This window comes from Phycomyces blakesleeanus, assembly GCF_001638985.1.
Source record: "Phycomyces blakesleeanus NRRL 1555(-) unplaced genomic scaffold PHYBLscaffold_11, whole genome shotgun sequence".
NCBI lineage: Eukaryota > Fungi > Mucoromycota > Mucoromycetes > Mucorales > Phycomycetaceae > Phycomyces > Phycomyces blakesleeanus.
In genome coordinates, this window is record NW_017265144.1 from 1275910 (window position 1) to 1300720 (window position 24811).

Genomic DNA, 24811 nt, shown 5'->3' on the forward strand with positions numbered 1-24811 from the left:
ATCTCGACCACTTTAAATTTATTTTATATTTTTAATATATATTTTTGTATTTATGCTGGTGCTTTTTTTTTTTTATTTTTCTTCCATCTTTTTTTGGAATTGTGTATAGCCGATTAAAGGTCAGAAGAATTTTCGAATCGGGAAAACAGTTGCGCCGTCCTACCATGCTTGTCAGCAACCACATGCAATATTTCACATTACACATTTCACATTATACATTACCGATATGACAATAGCCAGCCAAATTTGACTTGGTCAGCCTACTAAATTATTTACCAACAATCAGCAACATTTCTTTTTTTTTTAATATATATTTTCTTGGTTGGTTGGCTTCAAATACAAAGTACTGTACACCAACAACCCATTTCTGTGCGTCACCTAGATCTGCCGGAAAACAGGAATCTCCTATAACCGACTGGCTTTTATTGGCTACTTTATATATGCTTTGCTTTTGGTGCATTTTGTGTTATGTCGAAAGTTTATTTTATTTTAATTTAATTTATATATGTATATATTTTAACACGACGTTCATATCTAGTTTCATCTTCAAGAAAGACAATATATAAAAATATTCACAAATATCCTTGACTACCACCTTGACTACCAAGATCAATTAGGCCAAACAGTTTACGATATAAGAATTTGTAAACCCAAACGTTGCCTTTCAAACGTCGTATGTCCACAATGTACAGGTGAGGAAGATTGCGGAAACGACACACTTCCACAATAAAACGCACTTCATCGCCACAATCAAAGGCTGGATCTCCATACACAGGCTCCAGATTGAATCCGGCTGACAACTGATGTGGTTGTGAATCAGTCGAGACTGGAACCCGTACCTTACGGCGAATGCATTTGAGGCAATACTCTCCATCATATTTGACATCAATTCCTAAAGCTTTGAGAGTCTTTTCTAGGCTAGCCATAATCTCAGTCGGTGACCGAGACGAGAGACCGTCTCTATCAATAGCACCTTCATGAATACGCAGGTTTTCTATATGAGCTTCTGATACAGTATTGTCTGGAGGAGATTCATATGATGAAAGGCCTTGGACAGAATAAGATCCTGTAGTAGGAGATACTGGTGTACATACTCTTCCATCCATAGTCTGTCTTCTATCCTTGCCTTATCAAAAAGAAATAATCAAATAACAATAAACAATTGCACTTGGTATATCGTAATCAGAAATATCCAAAAGAAGAAAGAGAACTAGGTACCTCTTGATTTTCGTTTTATCCATGCCATAACCTTTTGACCTGTTCCTTTTTTGGCTTTGTTGTCCAACCGGCTATTGCTCTGCACGGATACGGACGGGTCAATTGACAGTGGAATCCATGAATGACGTTTATTGGTAGGGTTGCGTTGCCATTCCATTCCATGTCGAGCCTCCGGTTCGGTTAATATTATCCGATCTTCTGGTGCTATGTGACGCGTATCGACTAATGTGCTGGTAATATGCGGCTGTCGAGTACCTCGAGAAACCGGAGAATTTTGTTGTCGCTGCTGCTGCTGTTGTTGGTGCTGTTGGTGTTGTTGGTGCTGTTCCTTTGCTGTTTGTGGGTCAAGCCGTGTACGTTTTGTGTGTTGAATACAGTCATAAATTGACGTTTGGAGCGACCTTGGTCTATCATCTGAGAACGGCCGCGCTGAGCTGTGAGGAAGGGTTCGACTGCATATGGTTGTCATCCACCGAGAATTTTGCCGAGAGAAAGACGGTGATGGAACTGCCTCTGGGGTTGGGTTGTTTTCGATCACAGATAGTCGCTTATCTGCTGGTTCGTGTTTGGACTTGACAAGACTAGACAAAAGGTCTGAAGCGCGGCTCTTGTGCTTTTGACGAGCCTTTTCAACCGGAGCATTCGTCACAATTTTTGATGGTTGTTCGGTACAAGAAAAACAACCGGACGTCAAGGCACAAGATCCTATTCCGGACCGGTCTTGATCTTGACTGTGGACATCAATTATACTATTACTACTACCTGAATCTGGCAATAATATCCGAGCCTGTGGGCGAACATTTATCGAAGCTTTTGCGTCAAAAACTTCCGCTGCCACCCGTGAGTCTACTGGGTCCCTGCGCACTGTAGCTTTGTCATCGTATATAGGATTTTCTAGATCTTCACAGTCTTGAGTTTCTTTATTAGAGACAGAAATAGATTGGCTATGTTCTGGATCACTCTGTTGGCTTGAAAAGTTGAATAGATGGCGATAGGATGTTAGCCAGGGATGGTTGATAATGGACTGCAGGGACGACCGTTTGACAGGGTCAGGGACAAGCATCTTTTGAAGTAGATCTTGGGCTTCTGGACCCACATGTATTGGGAACGCTAGTTGTGTCGATAGGATGTAGCGATAGAGGAGGTTTATGTTGTTACCCTTTGGATTGGCAGGATCGTCGTCAAAGGGAAGGTAGCCGCAGAGCATGGCATATAGGATCACTCCACACGACCAGATGTCGACGGCTGATCCCGTGTAGAGTCCGTCCGTCACCACCAATTCGGGTGCAGCGTAGCATGGTGATCCACAAGAGGTAGACATCAAATCGTCGTTGTCTTCAAACTGGTTCGCAAATCCAAAATCCGTGACAATCACATTCCGGTTGCGGTCGAGCAAAAGATTTTCCTTTAAACAGCTAATGCTATGTTAAATGGGTGGGTCTGTTGTACATTTTATGTGACAAAACAAGTATGTTTTTTCCCCAATATAGACAAGCAATACATAATTGTGTATAGCTTTTAATGCTTATATATGTATAATACCAAACGAAGAAAGAAAGAAATTATAGGGCTCGTGCAGGACCACAAACATCTTACCAACTTCAAATCTCGATGGACGATCTTCTTCTGGTGCATGTATTGCACACTGCTTATCAACTGTGCAAATAGTCTTTGGGCATCTTTCTCTTTAAGGTAACGGTGAGCAAAAATGTACTCAAATAGCTCTCCGCCTAAACGGCAAAAAAATAAATAAAAAAAAAATACAAATAGATGGCAATAGTCGAGTGAGCTTCAAGATTTTCTTATTTTGGGTATTTATGCTTACCCGATGCATATTCCAAGATAATCCCAATATGCTTATCCGTCTCAACCACATGCACCAATTTGACAATAAATGGATGATTGAGAGACTATATCAATAGCAACATTCAATAACGTCTCTTTTAAACCTATACTTCTTACCTTTAGAATAGACACCTCACGCTCAATCTTATTAGCTCTACACGTGCTATCTACTATAGTCTTCTTTATAAGCTTGACAGCAACCTAAGAGCACAATAGATGAGCCTTGTGCATGTAGATATGCCAAATATAGTAATATCCGAGCAACCAAAAAAAAAAGATACAAGGTACAGGATAAGCTACAGTCTAATAAGCTACAGTCTAATAATAATAATAATAATAATATTTATATTTATATTTAAATATAAATTTATGCATACATATATGCACAGGTCATAAATATAAATACAAAAAGAATTTATTTATATATATATATGAATATACCTCTTGACCAGTCTCAATATGCATTCCTAATTTGACTTTGCCAAACTCTCCTTCGCCTAGTGTACGCAATAGTAAATAAGGCCCTAATCTGTTCTGTTTTCTTTGTTGGGTGGGACGAGATATGATATTTGACTGAGGATCTGTTCTGACGATTTCTTTTGTAATGGTCTGTAGATGGTCTGTTTCCAACATATTATCGATATTAAGATTATTATATTATAGTGTGTTATATTGTATTGTATTACTACTACTACCACCACTGCTACCACTACTACTACTACTACTACTACTATTAATCTTTTGAATGGGAAAGAAAAATTTAGGGTGAAAATGAAGACAAAGATGACAGGGATAAAATGGCGGGAAATATGTGCTGATATGAAGGCAAGGTATAAAAAAGAAAAAGAAGAAGAAGTATATATATATATATATATATATATATATATACAGATATATATTTATATATATATTTATATATATAAGAGAAAGAAAGAAGAAAAAAAAAAGGGAGAGGACGTGCAGGGAGGTCTTCTGTCGTAATGCTATAGAGACGCAAGCCAGTTGTTTCATATTTATACTAATTGGATTTTAGTTTTAGTTTTAGTTTTGATTTACTCAATTTTTTTTTAAATTTTTTTTTATTTATTTTGGTTTTCTTCATTGGCGCTTTTATCTATCTATCTATCTATCTATCTATCTATATGTATGTATGTATGTATGTAATTCTGGCTTGGTAATTTGAATTTTATCTTTGGCCACAAAGAAGAAGAAGAAGAAGAAGAAGGAAAAAGGAAATGGCAAGAAGGTTTGTTAAAGGGGTAGGATAGGAAAGGATATTGAGGGGACGTTTGTGAAATAAAAATAAAAATAATCAATCACTTTATTTTATATTTTTCATTCTATGTACAAGACAAAAAAAACTCCCTTTTGATTATGGTACTGGTTCGGCTAGTATTTACAAGGCAATTGAAGACATACAGAGAAGCGACATCTGCGCTTGTCCAAAAAGGGTGTGTCTTGCAGATCTCTAAGCGTCATATTGGTCACAACTGCCTGCAACAAAAAGGTAAATTTGTCCGTAGTTTGTTAAGTATCTTTTATGTGTGTGTTTTTACTTTTCTTTTCTTAGGACAAAGTTTATATTCTTTATTCATTTTCTAGGGCAGAATAGCTGTTTAACCTATGAATACAAGCAAGTAAAGCAATACAAACCCCCTCCCTCTCCTATATCTATCTTTTTCCCCTGTGGCTTATGTATATATATATATATATATTCTTTAAAGCATCCCGTAAGAGAATATTGCGACGGCTATCAATGCAGTTGAAGAGATCAAGACATTAGGATTATAAACAGTTGCCGCGCTTTTCTTTGCATCTACAAATTCACGACCACTACTATTGATAGTAGGACCGATTTTTGAACAGCTGCCAATGTCATTACGCTTGGGATACTCCTGTCTAGCAAACCCATTAAAGTCGCATCTGCTCGCCTGGTTGTCCTGGACATAAAGACTATAAAGCCAGCTAAGTTTGCTTTCGGGAGAACAGAAAGAGTATGCTCCGTAGTGACCAGTCTCGCCATTACTGCCAATATCATTGCATGAAACCATTCCACACAAAGAATCTATCTGGATGCCAATGATGCTGCTGCTATTTGTTAACATGGATGTTGAGTCTGTATTGGACACCTTGTCCGACGCAACGCAAGCAAGGTTGTTCTGCATACACTCGCATGCACCTTCTGAAGGGGTAGGCGGTAAGGCTACGGAAGCCTTCCAGCTGTCATCGTTTGCTGGACAATCCGGTTCTGCTCGCTGCTCGTTGAAATTGTCTAGTGTGACTCCTTTAGGATTGGCCTTGGCAAGTGCATTTTGTAGGTTGTTGTAATCTGGGAGTAATTCAACCTTTCCGGTTGAACTATCGATTTTGACCAATCCATAGTTATTGTTCTCCTGCGTCCACTCGTACACCACACCACCTGACCATACATCTGTCATGTCCGGTCCATACAATGCCGCTACTTCGCCAAACTTGCGCGGAGAGACAAGATTACAACCATATTCGGACAAAAATACAGGTTTGCTGTAGGTTTCAAATTCTTTGGTGCGATCTGCAAATCCAGATTTTTGAAATGTTGAGTCACCACACCATTCGTATAGATTTACACCAAAGAAATCAGCCTAGATAAAAGAAGAACAAGAAGAAGAGTTTATATGCCGGGGGCTTTTTTTTTTCTTCTTCTTTACTTGCCTGTGTGTCCGAATCACCGCATGCAAAATAATCCTTGATTGCACCTCGGATAAATTCATCATCATTACTGGCATATCCAACTGGGATCTTTCGTTTTTGTGTTTCTCTAATATAGTTTTTTGTGTCTCTGATTACTGCCTTGACATATGGAGATGCCTTGGTGTTTGTGCGATCGTTTGTCACCTCATTGCCAGCAATAAAGGCAAATATGTTGTCGTAATGACCAAATGCATCAATAGCAGCTGTATAAGAATTGTACTGATGAACATTGTATTCTGGACTGTTTCGGTTAACAGAGTATTTTGGTGTAGCTATATCCAATAACAGATAGATTCCATTGTCTGCAAAGGATTTCATACAGGCGTCATGATTCTTTCGTGGATCGATCTAATCATGCATAATGATTAATATATACTTCACTTCTGGTTAACAAAATGTTGCTGTCTTGCCTCATAAACGCGTACGACATTCATTCCGATTTTCGCCATCAAAGACGCATCCCGTGCACAGGCAGATGCGTCTGATAGTGGATCCCCGTTTGAAATACCATCTGAACGAGGCTGGTAAGCAACACTAAGAATAAAATAATCAGATTAATGAATAATAATAACAATAATAATAATAATAATAATAAATAGGATTTGTATGGTTCTTTTCTCTCTTTCTCTCTCATATACATATACATATATATATATATATATTTACCCTTGATTCTCTTTTTAATTATTGTTATTATTATTCTAGTATGGTAGTTACCCCTTGATGAAAACCTGGTTCTTAGTGACAGAATCAAAGAACTTGTGTCCTTTGATTACAATAGGATTCAGCGCTTGAACCGTAGCGACCGCACAAAGAATCGAGATTATGAAACCTGATCGCATGTCTTCCTTTCTTTTAATAAAGGATTAAACCGAAAGAATAATATGAATAAATTAAAGCACAAGAAGGTGCGAGAAAGTACAAAAGAAGATGTGTAATCTAATGGGCAGAGTAAAAGGAGAAAGAAGACAATTCAAAGCTTTGCTATCTTATTTCTCTTAGTCAAAGAGAGGGGGAGTGGGGAGGGGTTGGTGGATGCGAAATACGAATAATTATAATAAAAGAGGGAAAAAATTTTCCTTGTGGTGTATGTCATCGTCTCGCTTCCTTTTTATATATTACCTTGGTGATAATAAACAAATAATATATCGACCAAAGGAATGCAAAAATATTGGTTGAAAATAAAAGAATTTCACACACAATTTTTCTTTTTTTTTTTAAAAAAAAAAAGCAAACTTTTTACCATCATCATAGATATGATATATCGCCTGGAAAATGATTGAATAAGAAAAAAAACGAGAAAGGCAAACAGACAAGATGAACCTGCCTTATTTATACCTCTTCCATTTACCATGTCTCCTTACAATTGTACTATTCACTAGAATTGACTGTTGATCTTAATAGTTTTTTTTTAGCTCAGAACAAGACTCTGAAACCTTGATAAAAAAATTTTCAGTCTAAACAAATAGCACCATTCTCTTTAGAAACCCATGCCTTTTCTACTGTTTAAACACAAACAAAGACTTATATATATATATATATATTGTTAACGAGATTCCCTGTTGTCTTTTATATAAAGTATATTAATAAGAATCCTCATAAAGTTCTCCTTAATAATGCTATAGCCAGTCATATAAAAATGGTCTCAATGTCTGTTCCGATCCCAAGTAATTTCTGTATTCTGTACCCAATATTACTCTTTCAAGCTTTTGTTTGCAGAAACAATATACTATTTGGGTCAAAGACGTGACTTAATGCATGGCCAGTATAAACATTATAAACACAAGATCAATAATACTCCTTGCCACTATAATTATTCCACATGTTCGGCTGCTAAACAAGTTATTACACAAGTAGCTTTATTTTATATATATATATATAAGTTTCTCAATCTTTTTTAATTCTTTTTTTTTGTTTCTTAGATCCACAGTCTATACTTTAAAGTATATTTATATATTATTTTATGGCTTGAGTTTCTTTGTATTACGTGAACCAGGTCAAATGCACAAAGCAAGCAAACAGCCATCCTTGTACTATCTGATCATACAAATACCAACATTTCCTAGGTCATTTTTGTCATTATTTGTTTCATTTTGTAAATAAATAAATAAATAACAAATAAATAATGTTTTAACATATAACCATGGCAACATACATATCAAGCCACAATGGTAATCAGTTTTTGAGAATCTGAGTTTATTTTCTTTTTCTTTACAAAATATATATATAGAGAAATGCCTCTGTTTGTGTTACTCAAGTTCTGCCGTGTATTTCATTAGAACGTGTCACAGATATGGTTGTCATGGCAACTAAACCAACTGCGGCAAGTCAAGCCACACTCAGCCCAAGAAAAATAAAACCCCTCCTCCCTCTTCCTCCAATTTGCGGGATATTGGATCCGAAATAACTCTGACGATCCTCCCAAAAAAAGAGTTCTTTGCTTCTTTTTTTTTTCTGTTTTACTTGATAAACTCTTTATCAAACGTTGTACGGTTTATGCCAAATTTTACTCGAATTGTTAGCGCTGTTTCATATTTTGGACGTCATCCTGTTTCAAAATAGAAGTTTTAAATGATGATTGAACAAGACTGACTGAGGAAATGTTTAATCATAGATCTAAAACTTATTGCTAGGATACTAATTACAATGATCCTACAAATTATATAAAAAAAATCCAAGATTTTGGGTCTAAATATTTATATATTTATTTATTTATTTATTTATTTATTTATTTATTATGGCTTGAAGATATACAAGATTACATACATATAGAATTGCTTTTTGATTTTTTTTGGTAAATGTATAAAGGATACATTTAAATAATAATAAATAATGGAATGAAACGAAATGAAATGAAATTAAAAATGAAGAAGAAGAAACTATATATAAATGGGATATTAACACGATATTAAGTTAGATTTTTATACTATATACTAATACAATTGATTTTTTTTTCTATTGCAAAAAAAAAGGGAAAGACTGTACACTCAATGTAGTACATACAGTATAAAAATAGAGATGAATAATACAAAGATATTTTTTTACAGAAAAGTCTCGTCCATTTCCATGCTCTCGATAGATCGGTTGTTATCAAAGTCATTTGCCCATTTGTAATCAGTGTTTGTGGTTGTTAAGGCTTCGTCAAAGAATTCATGTTGCCCAGCAGGTGCTGATAAACTCCAATCCCAGTCTTCGCTTGTACGTGAGGTAAAGATTTCATCATCTATGTAAGAGGATTCCAGAACCTCGAGCTCCTCATCGTCGTCTTCTTCGTCATCTTCTTCTTCAAGGCTTCCTAGGCAAGTATCAAGCCATTCTTGCTGGAGAGAGGTATCCTGATCGTCTGCTATCCGGGTGGGCTGAGAGTACTGTCTTGTGAGGGGAACAGTCTCATACTCGGTTGGAGGAGTTGACCGGTAGCTTTGGGTGGATTTGATTGCGTTGTTGATAAGTACAAGCTTTCGCATAGAGGCATCAGTAGGAGATCTGTAAAATTCAGAGAGCTTCATCTTGGAGATAAAGTAGATGCGGTGCTGGAGGGGGAGAGTGCGTCCCATTGAGTAAACTGAATCCATTTTGTATAAAGTAAGAAAGTTGTGCTGTAAACTGGGAAGAAGTGTGAGTTTGTGATATTGGAAATCTGTTTGCAATGCAAGGTCCTTTTATATCTTTGTTTTTTCTTTTTCTTTTTTGTCTTTCTTCTTTTGGAATATCTATTTACTGCTGCGCAGGTGAGCTGCGGTCTGATGTTCTTAATCACACAGTAAAAAAAATAAATAGCTTATAGGCGTGTGATCAAAAAAAAAGAGGAGTTATGATATACGCCACTTGGGGAAGACAATTTTGTGCTTAAGGTTATACAAGAAAAAACCCTAAATTATATAGCTGAATCTAAAAAAAAGATTGTGTTTAACGTGGAAAGATACGAGTGGGGAATACCTTTCAAATGAAGATCTCATAGGATTTTTTTTTCTATTGTGGCTTCTTCAGTGATACACATAAGGCACCGATATTCAGAAATCCTAAACCAAACCATTATCGTAGCATAAAGGAACTTATACAAGACTCATTAGAATACGAACTAAAAAATGAAACCAGAAGACCATTTTGTAAGAGAAGAAAAGATAGATGAGACTAGACTTAGACACTTTAGACTAAGGAACTTCATGAAATCGAACACTTGCTTGTATTATTGCGTAGTCAATCTTTTTTTGTTCCGATGTTTCCTTTTCATTTGGCCGGTTTCAGCCGTGTTCTAGCTTTGAGTTTGTGGAGAGAGCGCACTTCTTGGAACTGTAGCACGAAAACAAACATATCGTACAACGTACAATGTCAAATATACATTTAGTTTTACTGCGACTTGTTTCTGATTTGGTTATGCCAAAACACTAATGCTTGGCAGTGATTGACTGGGAAGAGTATCCTTCCTAATAAACAATCATCAAATGATCATAACAAGCCATCTGATAAAAGGTTTTCTTTTCAAAAAGCTAAGATCAATTACTTTAGAGCCTCAATGAAAGCGTATATCAAAGCACTATTTGATGTATATGCACGTTTGATTAAAGACGTGCATTTAATATGTTTCTTTTGACAACAATGCAATTGATCCAGCATATGATCTACTGTCAAATGTATTGACTGTAGGTATGACCTAAATGACTCACACTGTTTCTTGAACCGCAGTAACAATATGTGCTTTTGTTCCATTGCACAAAAGGTGTATATCTGTGGTAATACAGAATTAGCTTATTATTCTTTATCGAAATTAATCTTATGTGGTAACCTAGGCAACCAAAATTTTGTGTGTGAGATAAAAAAAAAAAGAGGGGTAAAGTTTCATTTCGTCTGTGTCCTATAGATACGAGACTGTTATCAATATGAAATTTTCCTCAAAAGGAACAAAGTAACCAGACAGCTGTTTATATTGTGTGCGATAGATTTTCTATCGAGTTCAGACCAGAAGGTATCCCTTGGATATCTAGAATCAAATTTGTCTAGGCATAATTTTTTATTTATTTTTTGGTTTTATCTATGGAATCGATTATTCGGCCTATCAGACCATCCTAATTAGTTCTTTATTTAAATAATTAGAATAAAAATTGTTGGTAAAGCCAAGCACAACGCCTATAATATGTTCTCACAGCTTCCATTATCGACCCCATTAATATCACAGGGAGTTGATTGTACCAAGAGATCATCGATGTTTCTATTATCTATTTTCTAATTCTCGGATGGCCTCATGCCAAGCACAGGCACAAAATTGTGTCTTTATTTACCTCACTTGTGTAAATTAAACTTGTTTAACTTGCAAGTTTTAACATGTTCGTTTGTAGATTAGGTCAACCAATTTCAATTATAAATCTTACCAAAAAAAAAAAAGAATACAAAACTAATGCATACTTTCTAACTACAAAATACGAAACTTTGTTTGTGTGGAGATGTTGATAGACTCAGAATTACGAAATACGAAAACAGTTTTATGAGAAAGCTGTTCCTGTAAGAGAAATTTGTCACGGGCACATTGTGTTCTTTAGTCACTTTCCTCACCAGACATTTCCCCTTACTTCCCGTGCTATACTAGCTATCAGATTCTTGGCTATCAGCAGCAGACAATGAAATAGATATAATTGCGAACACTGTGATTGCATTTTTTTATTGAATAAGATCCACAGCACGTGTCCTCAATGTCATCAATAGCCAATAAGAAAAAAAATTACCAATGCGTTCTGGTGATACACAGTGTAGGGCAATTTATAATGAATACTGCATGTAGAAGTTCAAACCATATACCTAAAGGTCTTACAGTTTTGAAAGAGAGTAGTATCTGAAATAAAGACTAATGGTACCAGGCAAAAATAATAGTACTCATGAGTATCTTGAAACAAAGAAAGAAAGAAAAAAAGAAAGTATTACTAGTACTATTATTATAAGAAAAGCTAATTATCTCTTTCTCTCTCTATGAGCAAAAAAGGAACGTCAACGGACAGTATTGGCGAATCGATCATAAGATACGTGATTGCTTTATACCTATGACAAGGCGAACAATCACAACTCTTTGCAGCTGTTTCACATCACATTGTCCTACGTCACTATATATGTATTCTGTATTGCATCACTAGCAGGTAATATTAGCATTATCCAGGAACAATGCTTACGTTGGTACGGTCATTTTTGGCTCTCTATAATTCACAAGCTATTCTTTATTTATATATATGTATATCGAAAAAATGACTATCTGCATTTAATAATGTCTGTCCTATTGGAACTTGTATTTACTTAATAATTGGAGCTTTTGTTATTAAGTTTGGCCTATTAGTAATAAGTATGTCTTGCGTTAGAAATCAATAAAACGATTTAGTGTAAAATCATCAAACTACTAAATGCTTTTGGATTCTATATATGTATTTTATATAAAAAATAGAAAAAATAGTGGTTACTGTTGACGCAAAAACAATCTTATATTAAGATAACATTCATACTGAGATTATACAACATAAGCGCCGATTTTAATATTTACATACAGACAAAAATATAATTTCCGACATATGATCAACATTATGTGTAAAGCTGCTTTTTTTTTGTTTTTGTTTAATACCTTTTTAGCTCATGCTCCTCAGCATTTACTTTGGATTTAAACTGCTTGAAGATCTTATGTTTTCTCCTTTTTTTTTTGATAGTACTATTTAGGATTTTCTGCCTATTATATTAAAACCAAAGAGTAGCAAGCACTCCAAATATTTGGGACTTTATTATTAACAAACATAAAAGTCCCTTCTTTTTTTTTGGTGACCAATTTTTGAACAATGAAAATAATACCTTTTTATTCTAAAATAAATAATAGCTCCTTTAGTGATCTGTTGACCTCTAGTTCTCTCTCTGTGGATACAAGCATACACACACACACACACATACATATAAATTTATTTATTCTTAAGTTACTCATTTGCATATTGGCATAAAATCATATTAATTTACAGCCTCTAGAAATTAATTTCAGTTTTAAAAGACACAACAACCTTGCTAATATCACACTAAATTCATCTTTGAATTCATTTACTCAATTGGTCTTCTTGTGTTTGTTCAAATGGCTTTACAAAAAGAAAAGAAAAAGAAAGCAAGTTGTTTTTTTTTATTTTATTTCCAAAGAGAACAACCTACAGATTTGTTCATTTTTTTTTGTAACCATCTAAATGACGTCACTGCAAGAGTAGCTTACAACTCATTCTCAAATCTGCTTTGGCCAGAAAGGTGGTGCAGATAGCGAACTCCGACTTTAACCATCCTTACTGACTGGGTCATCCCAAGTCCATATAGACGTTTGGCAAGTTAAAGTGATTAGCTCACCATCTGCCAAAAGGGTTAACCCATCTCAACAGCAAAAATATAATATCTTTTTTTTTCTTTAAAAAAGTGGAACCTTTGTTTTTTTTAAAGAAAAATACAATTTCCTTTTGTGGATGTCATCCTCTGCACTGTTAAACCCTTCATCAAGTCATGTCAAAGCTTAGCTACCCTCCTCCCCGTACGCTCCAAGGCTCTATGCCTACACTTGACAAAAAAATAGAGATGGAAGAGGATCCTATAGATACAGGCGTTATTCGATGCATCTGCAGCTCATCTGATGATGATGGTTTTACGATCCAGTGCGAACAATGCCTAGTCTGGCAACATGCATTCTGTGTACGAATCGACCAAAGCAACATCCCAGACCACTACCTCTGTGACAAATGCGAAAGAAGATCTAAAGACGAACGCCGTCCTGAAACTACTCGTCTACGAAAAGATGCTCTCAAAGAAGATTTGGCAACAGATGCATTTTCCCCAACAGATAAAAAGAGAGCATACACATTTGTAGACCCAATACCCCCCATCGAGACACCAGCCACAAAACGAAAGGAGGAAAAGCAAAAAGGACGTCTGCAATTCACACGTGAGAGAAGACCTATACACGACGGCACACGAAGAGCATCTCACACACCACGCACTACGAAAAAACCAAAGCTTTCGAAGCGGATTGCGATTACCCAAGACACTTTACGCGGACTTGACTCTCCCGAGCCACTTGCGCAAAGTCTACAGAAGAAACTGCCACACAAGCGAGGTTATGTACCGACGAATTATAACACAGTAAAGAGCAAGTTTGTGAAGCAGATATTTAAAGAAGCAAGAGAAAGATGGAGTCAGCAAACCAAATGGAGAGCGTCTGTGTGGAAAGACGGGCTTCCTCGCCGAGAAGAGCACACCCGTACACGAGACTGTCCTTATGTGTCAATGGATACTTCCACAGTCACTTCAACTAATACCAAGATATTTGTTCGACCTCTCAAACGCTCTGACAGCACACTATACCCTCGAAACGATCTACATTTGCGCAAAGGAGTATTTTCGGATACGCACATTCCTACGGACTGGTTCCTAATGGAAGTGAATGGAGATGTTTTTCTAAAGTCAGAATATAAGTTCAATCCTATAAACGAATTTTCCGAGTTAGGCACCCAACGAGAGCATGTCTTATTTTATCCAACGCTTGATTTGTGTATTGACGCAAGATACCATGGCAACAATGGAAGATACATACGCCGATCGTGTCATCCGAATGCAGATGTGCGAAGTATTGTCCTGTCCCATGCCAAAGACGACAATATGATTCATCTCGGTATCTTTACACGCGAAGAAATCCGGCCAGGTCAGGAAGTGACGCTGGGATGGAATTGGCAACGCGGACATATCGCATGGCAAAAAAACATTGAATGGCACAACCGAACTCCTGGTACTGACGATCAACACCAAGTAATTGATGAAGAAGAGGAAAGGGAAAAACGGAAGTCAGTCCAGAGAATGCTTGATTTTTTCTACAAAGAGTTTGGCGACTGTGCTTGTCAAGACAAAGGACGATGCTTTATAGAACATCTGCGGAAAGAAGCCAGTGGTGAAAAGAGCCGCAAGACATGGTCATCTGAGCTCAGACCACCAGTACCTAGGCGAATCAATGAGCTTGAAGACGAAAGTTTGGATATATACACACCGAAAAGAAAACAGGAAAAAACCATACGGAGAAACAGCACAGCCAATGCGGACAGTGTATTTTCTTTTCAAAATTCTCGACAGAGTGTGGTATCTGCTCTTAATCCAAAGATTGACGGGCAGGAGAGGCTTACATCCGATTCTCCGGATCCGTCTATGGAAGACTGTCTTGAGATTGATGTCACGTCAACATCACCCGGCGGAGGAAGCCCGGTTCGAGGAGAGTCGACATTACGAGTTGATGGGGCATCGGAAGAAGAGCTTGATGTGGATGGTGATATTGACATTGGGGAAGATTTTCTGGGATCACCTCTCAATTGCTCAAAAGACCAGGATACAACGAATGTAAGCGACAATGAAGACCTGTCGTCTCTTACGTCTCTATCGTCACTATCTGGATTCGAAGACACTGGAAATGAAGCTTCAGACGACGAACGGCGAGTGAGAATAAAGAGCCGTCGATCGGGTCGGAGGAAAGAGGAAGGGCGCCAGGGCGGAAAGTCGCGGAGACGACATGACAATGGATTTAGAAGATCACCTGAGGTGGAGAAATCTGGGGATATTCTAGGCAGCAAGGTGCTTCCGTATATGCTGCCATTCAAAAAGCGCTGGATGTGTAGTTTCCGCGAACAGGGCCCAAAGCCATCCAAAAGCGGGTCTTCTAAAGCAGGTAATATAATAATTAAAGAGAATATGATGAACTCTTTTGTTGATAAAGAAAGAAGAAAAAATTCTAGATGCAGATGAAAAGATTAGTTTGGGAAATTTGGAATCAATCCAAGTTTCATCCAAGCTTAGTATACATGACAGTGATATGGATATTGAGCCATCTGAAGAAGTCCAGAAAACTCCTGAGCCAGAGTATCATAAACAAGCGATGGATTCTTCCCTAGAAAAAGATTTCTTTGCAGACATTAGCGTTGATGATGGACCTGAAGAACCAGTTTGCGATGTAGTGAAACAAGATTTGGCAGCACCAGACAGGCACAGTAATTCACGGTCTTTGAACAAGACAGAACATCCAGTCCGTCTGGATGGTGCAATTCCTGAATATACCTCTGCAGATTTTGTACTAGACGATGGAGAATTGAGTGACGCTAGTTCAGCGTCAACCCTACCACTTGACGAAGATGATGATGATCGCAGACCAACCCCCACAATCATTTCTGTTTCAACACCCACTCTTATTGCTAGTCCGCCTGCCGTTCCCGAAACAAATCCCGCGGGTAAAGACTTTCCAGTCAATGTTGACAATGCGTCCTGTGATCCAACTGAACTCAACCAAGCTGATTCCGAATTATCAAAAGTTAATGTTGTTGAAAGCATTTGGTCTCCTCCGCCAACCCAAGCACTAGATAATACGGCTAGTGATATTAAAGCACAAGTCAGCATTGATGAGAATCTAAAGGACGAAAGCAAGTTAGAAAATGTTCCTGAGCCTGAAAAAAGGAAGGACTTGAACAATATGGTAGCTCCCGGTAGCACTGAGGAAAAAGGGACTCTTGGGACGTTTCCCCCTGAAGCAAAACCAGTAAAGATCAAGCTTTCTATTCAAGAATATCTTTCCCGACGCTCTGCCCACCCTCTAGAACAATCCACAGAAACTGTACAGTCGGAAGAATCTACCGAAACAAGCCTGACAGTAGAAAAATCCATAGACATACTTCCTCTTCCTCTTCCTCTGTCTCCTCTTCCAGCCACTACTACAACTACCACACCATCAACAGCAGTAGCAGCAGTAGGATCTTCTTCTTCTTCTTCTTCTTCTTCATCATCATCAAAAACTGCTGCTGCTGCTGCTGCTGATTCATAGACTTCATTTTAATGTTCTCGCCAGTTACCTTTCTCAACCTCACCCTTCTCTATACTTACACATTTATAATTTTTTTTTGCTTTTTTTTTGTTTTCTTAACCTCTTCTTTTTATTCTTTCCTTTAGAGGTTCCCTTTGTAGTAACTTCACTTGTATCATTCTTTTACCCTTGGTTTTTTTTTATTATTTGTGCTATCATATTGTACATCATTTTCTTAATTTTTTTTTAATTTTTTTTTTTTTTACTTTAGTGTGTCTGTTCTTAAGAGACGCTCTAATTGACATACATAATATTGTGTACATGTACATGTGCATATGCATATGCATATACATATACACTTTTATAATGAAAGTGCTTTAATATACTGCACTGTTATATATATATATACATTATATCATATCATATCATTGGTCAATCTCAGGGCTAGATCCTTAAAAGAATGTTTGTTTTTTCAGGATATAAAGTTCCCAAAAGACGTTAGAAATTATACTCATATATAATATATATATATATATATATATTTATACTGTGTGGACAGAGAGAGAGAGAGAGAGAGATAGAAAGAGATAGGATTGGTTAAAGGTTTCTAAAAAGGTAAAAATGGGAAATATAAAAGCTTTAGCCACGTGCGAAATTAATCGTACCATTGAAGCAAAAAAAAAAAAAAAAAAAAAAAAAAGTAAAACTTACCATTCTCAGCCTCATTTTTCAAGGCACACAGAAAGGGGGGTATGTGCGTTAAGCTACTCTAGAATGCATATATATATATATAAGTGTGTTATTGTTATTACAATGGTCTTCTTTTTGTAATGAAGTCTAGTAGACCAATAAGACCTGTATCTTTATAGGTTAAGAAAAAAAAATCAATGAAAAGCAGTAGATGTGCTGATCCACAATAATATCAAATATATCCTCTTTGGCAACAGATAAACTAGAAACAATTGCTTAATTCTCTTGATTCTATAATATATATATAAATAAATAAGAAATAAATGAGGCCACTCTTAAAGAACAAGGTTAGGTTGAACACGGGCACTTGATAAAGAAAGAAAGAAAGAAAGAAAGATAAATAAATTCAATCTGTTAATGGTACAATCGTATCATGACACCAAGACTCCGCCAGAATTCCTTTTATTGTTTATAAAACATAAATAAATAAATAAATCAAAAATAATACCGGGGTTGATATTCAACATGAGTTTTTTTATATATATCATTACAATTTGATTATCAAAGAGGTTTCGATATGAGTTATATGCTCCAAGTAGTGTAATTCAGTGTACAGTACACCACAGTATAATATTCCGAAAAACAGGTTCCAGAAAGAAAAAAAAAAAAAAACACAGAAATAGTTTAACCAAAAAAATAAATAAATAAATCATGCATTTTCTCTCTCTCTCTCTCTCTACTTGATGCAAGGCTCAAAGATATAATATTAATATTAATATAATATATCAAATCAAATCAAAACGTACAAAATATAAAGTCAAGAGTATAATATAAAATATAATAGTAATAATGATAGTAATTGTTGTAGTGATAGTGATAAATAATAATAACGATAATAATAATAATAATAGTAAGATATCGCGCAAGTAATCTACAGCATATGCATAGGGTCAGAGAAAAAAAAAAGAAGCTCTTATTTGGGCATAGGATGGAGAGGAGAGAGGGCGTTTTTTTTTCTTTCTTTCTTGCGCGGTATTAAAAAAAAATGGGATAATTATATATGTAAAAAAGACGTGAGTGAATGGTTGTGAAGTGTGAAGTTAAGAGGTAAAGAAGTAAAGGGAGTGAATAACAAGAAATAAAATAAAAAAATTAAAAAAAGTAACAAGTAGCAAGGGTTGATTTACAAGAAACCATAGAGGTTAGAGATAGACAATAAAAGTTAAAGAAACAGTTAATAAAGAAGAAGAAGAAGAAGTGAAGGTGGGGAATATCAGACAAGACCACGTAGGATATCAAGTGCAAATTGTGTTCTCTTTACAAGTCTTTCGTCTTCGCCAAGCTCAGAATCTGATTCGTTGTCACCAAAGATTTGATGGTCGCAGTACTCGTCCTCAGATCCCTCGTAAATCAAATCAACCTCGTCCAATTGCTGGGAAGCAAACGAACTAAGACGAATTAACCGAGTAATGATAGCCTGGTTTGTTCGCAGCCCTCCAAGTGAATGGCGACTGATCATACGACGAAGAGTGATCGTAGCCTCGCAAATCTGGTCTCTGACCTGGCTCTCCCAGTTTTCACGCTCGCGTGGGTTCTTGATCGAACTAACCATCTGCCAGGCTGCAACCCAGGCCTCTAAGCCGGCAACAGCCACGACAAACTCGGCCAGCGCCATCGTTCCACTCTCGATATCTTGCTTGTGCACTGACTCAGAAGACAGATATTGTACTCCACCTCGCGCAATAGTCGATGACTTGATATCCTTGGCAAGGATCTTCTTGATATTGTGACGGATCTTCTCTGCCTTCTGGAGTTCTTCGACACCCTTTCGCTGCTCGTCTTCGTTGGAAGACTTGAGCAAAGTGGCACCATAGAGGATGTGGAGCATGCTGCGCTTCGTAAGCTCATCTATTTGGTTCATCTTGGCTTTGTGGTCTACCAAATCACCCTTTTCCATCTCGGTGGCCACAAGAGACCGAGGAACGCGTTGGACAAGCGTAGCCATCCAGCGTTTGGCGGTTTCTACATCACTCTTCCACAGGGCTTCAACTGTGGCTCCTACGGCAGCAAGCCAGTGAGCCAAACGCTGCATGTCACTGTCTGTCGCACCGAGTTCCTTTGGGCCGGGTGTGGTGATGGCCAGAATCTCATCAAACGTGGTCTCGCTAAAGTCAGACCCGTTTTCGGACGCAGCAGCAGTTGTCAAGGGAACGCCAGTGATGGTAACCACAAGGCGGCCAAACTGTGTCTGGAGGTTGTCGAGCAGGTGAAGAGTAGACAAGATGGCAACCGGCACAAGGACAGGTGCAGTCATCGACAGGGACAAACCGTGTCCTGCTGAAGACGAGACTCCAAAGTTGCCGATCTGGTGTTGCATTACCTCGAGGGTCTCTTTCCATGCCTGGGACTGGAGCATGACATCCATTCGATCCTCAGCATCGTCTTCGCGGCAATCCCAGACAAGAGAACGTGTCACGCTGTCATCATCAGAACATGCCTCGTACATCGATAGGCGCCAGAAGTAGCGCGAGAGGCGCTCGGCCAGGGTCGGGAAGGGAACAATAAGAGCCATTTCCATGGCAGCATTTGCGTAAGCTCTGAGGCGGGTCTGGCCAACATAGTCATGTTCGTCTTCGTTGAGCGAATCTACTAGATTAATCATCTGCAGACAGGAGTGTAGCATAGAGACACGTGTAATATGGACATTTCCTATAAAGCACAAACAGGTTGAGTTTTTTTTTTTTTTTTTTTTTTTTTTAGATATATAATATTTATGATATTTACCACCAAGGCATTCGATTTCATTCAATTTGATCCATTTGCAGACACGAGCCCATTCTTCTTGGGGACCGTCTTGGGCATGTCGATCATACAAGATCTCATAGCCAAGTGCGTGTCTGGAGAACAAGCAGATGGATTCTTTGAGAATGTTCGAGAGGATTTTGGGGGTTGTCTGTGGCAGGGACTCGTTGTCTTGGTTGAGAGATTCGATGAGGATACGGTAAATCTGTTTGCATTTCTTGTCACCAGGCGTGAGTTGATCTTCGGCGGCAACTGAAGCAGTGGTAGCAGAAGCAGCACTGGATTTGAATGAGTTTCTTTTTCGGGGTGAGACACGCTTAGGATTTGCTGTGCGTTTAACCTTGAAGGCAGCACAGGAGCACCAGTGCTTCACTATAGGCAAGAATATCTGGACAATACAGATAATAAAGATGGTGGTTCTAATCATAGACCTGTGTGTAACAGACACAAAGACACACATTTAGGAATTAGGTTTGGCTGGTAAATTACAAACAAATAATTTTTTTTTACCATCCACTGTTGAGAGGTAGAAAAGAGCCCAGAAATGAGGTCTCGGTTGCACTATTGTTGACTGACGACTGTGGTCCCAGGTTGTCACCATGGATTGTGTGTTGTCCACCCGGGTAGCCGTTATGACCAGTTGAAGGTGTTCGGGACGCATGGTTGTGGTTCTGATACTGTTCTGGACTCATGGGTCCGGCATGCATCGGTTGAGAAGAAAAGAAACTCATGGCCATAAAGACGGCCATAAAAACACGCTGGCCAGTACCTCCGTAAGGAGGCGTGGCTGGGTCGGAAGCCGACGAAGAGGTTTCATACTCATCAGAGCTGCGAGAGCCTTTGGTCTGACGGCGTTGCTTTTTGTTGCTGGACTTGCGCTGTTGTTGCTCGAGTTTTTCTTGTTCGATTTGCTGTCTCCTGAGTGCCTCGTTGTCTTTGGCGCGCTGGGCTTGCTGGAGTCTGTAGTGCGAAAGGATCTGGAAGCCACCTGGCAATTGGGACATGAGTTGCTGGAGGCGGGTGTTCTCTGATTGAATGGTGTCTTCAGTTTTCTTGAGATGAAGAATATACTCGGTTGCTTTGCGAAGAATGGTGGCCTTGTTGAGCTTGGTCGCAACTGAAACACCTTCAAGGTATTCCTCACCGTCTTCGTCTTCGTCTTCTTCGTCTGAGCGGTGGGAGCGTTTTCCGGTGGTTCGTGCGTCCTTGAGTTTCGCGTGCCGAAGAGCAGGTACGACTTCTTTTAATTCGGAAATACGATCGTTGATGTTGTTGCGGTAACGACGTTCTACAGCATTGTGAGTTGATTTTTTCTGGACACGGACTTTTTCTGGCTTTTGTTTTTGCTGTTTTTGTTGTAGCTGTGGTTGTAGCTGTGGTAGTTTTTGGTGTTCAATAGGTTGGACGTTTACTGATTCTTCAATCTTGACTAAGTATATATAAAATATGAAATGAAGACAGCATAAGTATCAGTGTTAGTATTATTTTTGTGGGCACAGAAAATAATGATGTAATTATTTGCCTTGGGTCGAGGAAATAGTGGGTGCAGCAGGAGTAAGAGGAAGGATATCTGGAGAAGGGATATTGAAAACAGACTGAAATTGGTAGCTGTCAATGGTTGGTTCGATGGGGACGTCAAATTCGATGCTTCCGATGCTCAGAGGTGTCAAGGGTGCTTGGTATGAACTGAGGGTGCTGGTTGGAGGTGAGAAGGAAATGCTTCCAAAATCATTTTCGGTCTTTTGGTTATATGGTGTAGATTGGTCCTGAGAGTCAGGCCAGACGGAGCCGACTACTGTTTCGGATGAAAGGGATGGTCCGAGAGGGCTGGGTAGGAATTGGCTTTCCATCGACAGGCTGTTGTTTGTTACTAGGGGATCGAACATCGAATCCTGTCCAAGTGAGATGTGGAGTTGACTGTCATACCCAGCCATTAATGCTGACTGGAAAGAGAGGATTGAGATATCAGACGGTGTTTGAGACATGGGTTTGATCGACAGGGTTTGCTGAAAGAACGGGTCATTATCTAGAGGCAAAAATTCATCAAGTGCTCCCTGCCAATTGCCTTGGTCTTGGAGGGCAAAGTGTGCCTGTTGCTGTAACTGGGCACCGTAGTTTGAGAGTGAGCAGTAGGGTGAAATGTCTTCCTGATCTTCCACAGTCAGTGCTCTAGGCACAAATTGTGGATAGGTGTCCATAGCTTAATTAACAAAAGAGGACAAGTATTTGAATAGATTGAGAGGGGGTTAAGAGGAACAAAGAGTAAAAGGAAGGAAGGAAGGAAGAAAGGAAGGAATAAAATAAAATAAAATAAAATAAAATAAAATAAAATAAAATAAAATAAAATAAAATAAAATAAAATAAAAGGCTGTTGAAGCCAATGTTACTAATTTCGGGTACAAAATGTGCCAAAATGAGTGGGCTGATTTTTATTCTGTAATTTTTTTTTTATTTTTTCTTTGCTTATTAGACTTTTGGCCAAAAGGGCTTGTGGCATCTGGAAACAAGGAAGATTGATGTTCCGCTCATAATAGAACCAGTTGTGACTAAAAGGACCAAAAAAAAAAGGTAAAGGCATTAGCGCTAGTATTAGTATTAGAATTAGAAATAGTATTAGAATTAGAATTAGAATTAGAATTAGAATTAGCATATGACTAAAACTAGAAAATGAGACTTGAACGTGGGCAAGTACAAAGCTTATTTATCTATGTATCTCAACTCACCTTTCATGGACTTCTAAAGAGGCTTTCTAGTCTAAATCCAGAAACCATACAGAAACTACCCTTCTTCTTCTCTTGTGCACCCTTCAATAGAAAGAAAGCCCATTGTAACATTTACAAAAAATCAAATTATTATTATTATTAATAATATTATTATTTTGTTTTAACTAAATGTATTCCCGTGTTTTTTTTTTGGTCGATCCTTTGAAACCAATTGTTTATCCATAAAACTATTTACACCATCATCGATCAAATTATTTTCACTCCTTTAAGAATATGTGTGTTGCATCATCAAATATTATTATTATTGATTATTATTATATCAAAATATATGTATTTATTTATATATTACCATTGTTATCAAAGAAAAAAATAATAATCAACAAACAAATATTTTCTATGATTCATATTATTGATCTAAAATACTCTTTTTTTTCTGGGTTCTCATGTTTTGTACCTCTTGAGCATTAAGATAACTCTATTCTTACAATTATTTCTTCTTCTTCTGCTTTAAAGATATTGCTTAGTTGATAGTAATTCCAACAGCATAAAATATAAATACAGTTAATGAATGTTAGTCATGAGCACTTTGGCCTTTACTCGTCTAATAGCTAAATTAATCATTACGCAGCAATATTGGTGACGAGCAAAATCTAGTAAAAACCCTGTTTTGAAATAAATTGACTGAAAGTATACAAAGAGTACAATCTAGAACAAGATAAATTGTAGATAGCTATAACTTCTTGTTTAAATATATATATATATATAAAAGAAAAAAAGCTGAAAAGCGCGAGGTAGTATGAGGTGGTCAAATTGAAGTATTACAGAATTGTTTATGAATTGTTTATATATTATTATGCCATATTTTGTCATTTGGCAGGACAAACCCTTAAAAAAAAAAAGTCAAAAAAGAAATCGATCCTGGTCAATCTTCTGGATCATCACAGATAATATAGTTTAAATTATTGATATTTCAAACACCCCTGTCGAATACACCGCTGGCGGCTCGGATTCTTCTGATATACCCAGTATCCCAACAGATAACGAAAGCTTTATATGGGATAGCATAGCTCCTCAACTTAGGGCAATGCTTCAAAAGTATCTCAGGAAAAGAGACACGACAGGCCTGCGTGTTAACCAACGAATGAGCTTTGGTGCCATTTGATGAATATGGAGTACGTCTGTTATGCCAGGCGATAAAAAGATATTGAAATAAAGGTGCTATTAAATACCTGTTGGTTGACGAAGCAAGTTGGTAAAGGCAAGGAAATCGTTTATGCAACCCAAAGGACATTACAATCCACAATGTCAATAAAATAGTACGTGTTGTGCCCCCCTCCTCCAGGTCCTTCATAGCTTATGACTTTTTCTTTTACATTGACATATACACCTTATACTGGGAACCTTTCACAAGACCAAGAGAGGAAAAAATAGGGAAATACCCAAGTTTTGGCATTAGTCAGGTGAAACAAGAAATGTGAGCTCTTGTACTGTAACGGCATTAGGCACGGACCAATTGATGGGGGAAAAAAGGAGAAACTTTTATTGCTCGGAATATCGCTTGGAAGATATTATAGATGGTGATACAAAAAAACGGACTTCAGAAAAAAAAACTATCATTAGAATTGCACAGTTGATAGAGTGAACAGAACAATGTATTACCGGCAACTGATAAACGCAGAAAATACTTCGTCATAGGAAGAAGACATCAAGTCGGTAAAATATAATCTTTTGTATTGCTGGGTTAAGCACACAAACGGACTTCCTTTCGATCGTGTGCGCGTTACATGAGTTCAAGCGAACAAAAGGAAATTCGCCTTGAACTAGAAATATAATGTCCTCTAATCAAATCTGCCCGAGGTCTTTGCTTAATATAAGGAGAATACAAATAATGTGCGATATTTAGTAGCTAAACTATAGCCAGAATATATATATATATATATATAGTTTACTACATAAACCTTTGGGCATGGGTGTGGACCTTTGG

General features: G+C 37.5%; 6 protein-coding genes across 6 annotated transcripts; 1 reads left to right on the plus strand and 5 right to left on the minus strand.

Moving 5' to 3' along the window:
- Positions 1-623: 623 nt before the first annotated feature.
- PHYBLDRAFT_103175 (hypothetical protein) lies at positions 624-995 on the minus strand (the record flags this gene model as incomplete). The annotated part of the gene is made up of 1 exon (XM_018427757.1): positions 624-995. A coding segment is annotated over one exon (372 nt), but the record flags the coding sequence as incomplete, so codon positions are not given.
- A 1310-nt stretch (positions 996-2305) lies between these two features.
- On the minus strand, positions 2306-3696 carry PHYBLDRAFT_112979 (hypothetical protein; the record flags this gene model as incomplete). The annotated part of the gene is made up of 5 exons (XM_018428318.1): positions 2306-2623; positions 2815-2948; positions 3044-3128; positions 3181-3264; positions 3505-3696. Coding segments are annotated over 5 exons (813 nt in total), but the record flags the coding sequence as incomplete, so codon positions are not given.
- A 24-nt stretch (positions 3697-3720) lies between these two features.
- Positions 3721-6635, minus strand: PHYBLDRAFT_155485 (carbohydrate-binding module family 43 protein; the record flags this gene model as incomplete). The annotated part of the gene is made up of 5 exons (XM_018433411.1): positions 3721-3801; positions 4812-5684; positions 5755-6141; positions 6219-6327; positions 6511-6635. The coding sequence occupies 5 exons, from the start codon at positions 6633-6635 to the stop codon at positions 3721-3723; spliced, it is 1575 nt and encodes a 524-aa protein (XP_018291542.1).
- A 1725-nt stretch (positions 6636-8360) lies between these two features.
- PHYBLDRAFT_72231 (hypothetical protein) lies at positions 8361-9368 on the minus strand (the record flags this gene model as incomplete). Its single annotated transcript, XM_018442617.1, has 2 exons — positions 8361-8481; positions 8839-9368. The coding sequence occupies 2 exons, from the start codon at positions 9366-9368 to the stop codon at positions 8361-8363; spliced, it is 651 nt and encodes a 216-aa protein (XP_018291543.1).
- A 3922-nt stretch (positions 9369-13290) lies between these two features.
- PHYBLDRAFT_145894 (hypothetical protein) lies at positions 13291-16633 on the plus strand (the record flags this gene model as incomplete). Its single annotated transcript, XM_018431556.1, has 2 exons — positions 13291-15490; positions 15558-16633. The coding sequence occupies 2 exons, from the start codon at positions 13291-13293 to the stop codon at positions 16631-16633; spliced, it is 3276 nt and encodes a 1091-aa protein (XP_018291544.1).
- Positions 16634-18120: 1487 nt separating this feature from the next.
- Positions 18121-22365, minus strand: PHYBLDRAFT_181562 (helix-loop-helix DNA-binding domain-containing transcription factor). The gene is made up of 4 exons (XM_018438492.1): positions 21697-22365; positions 20615-21528; positions 20087-20535; positions 18121-20011 (listed from the first exon to the last, which is right to left on the minus strand). Exons 1-4 carry the CDS (start codon positions 22300-22302, stop codon positions 18576-18578), a joined length of 3405 nt encoding a protein of 1134 aa, XP_018291545.1. The 5' UTR covers positions 22303-22365; the 3' UTR covers positions 18121-18575.
- Between the last annotated feature and the right edge of the window lie 2446 nt (positions 22366-24811).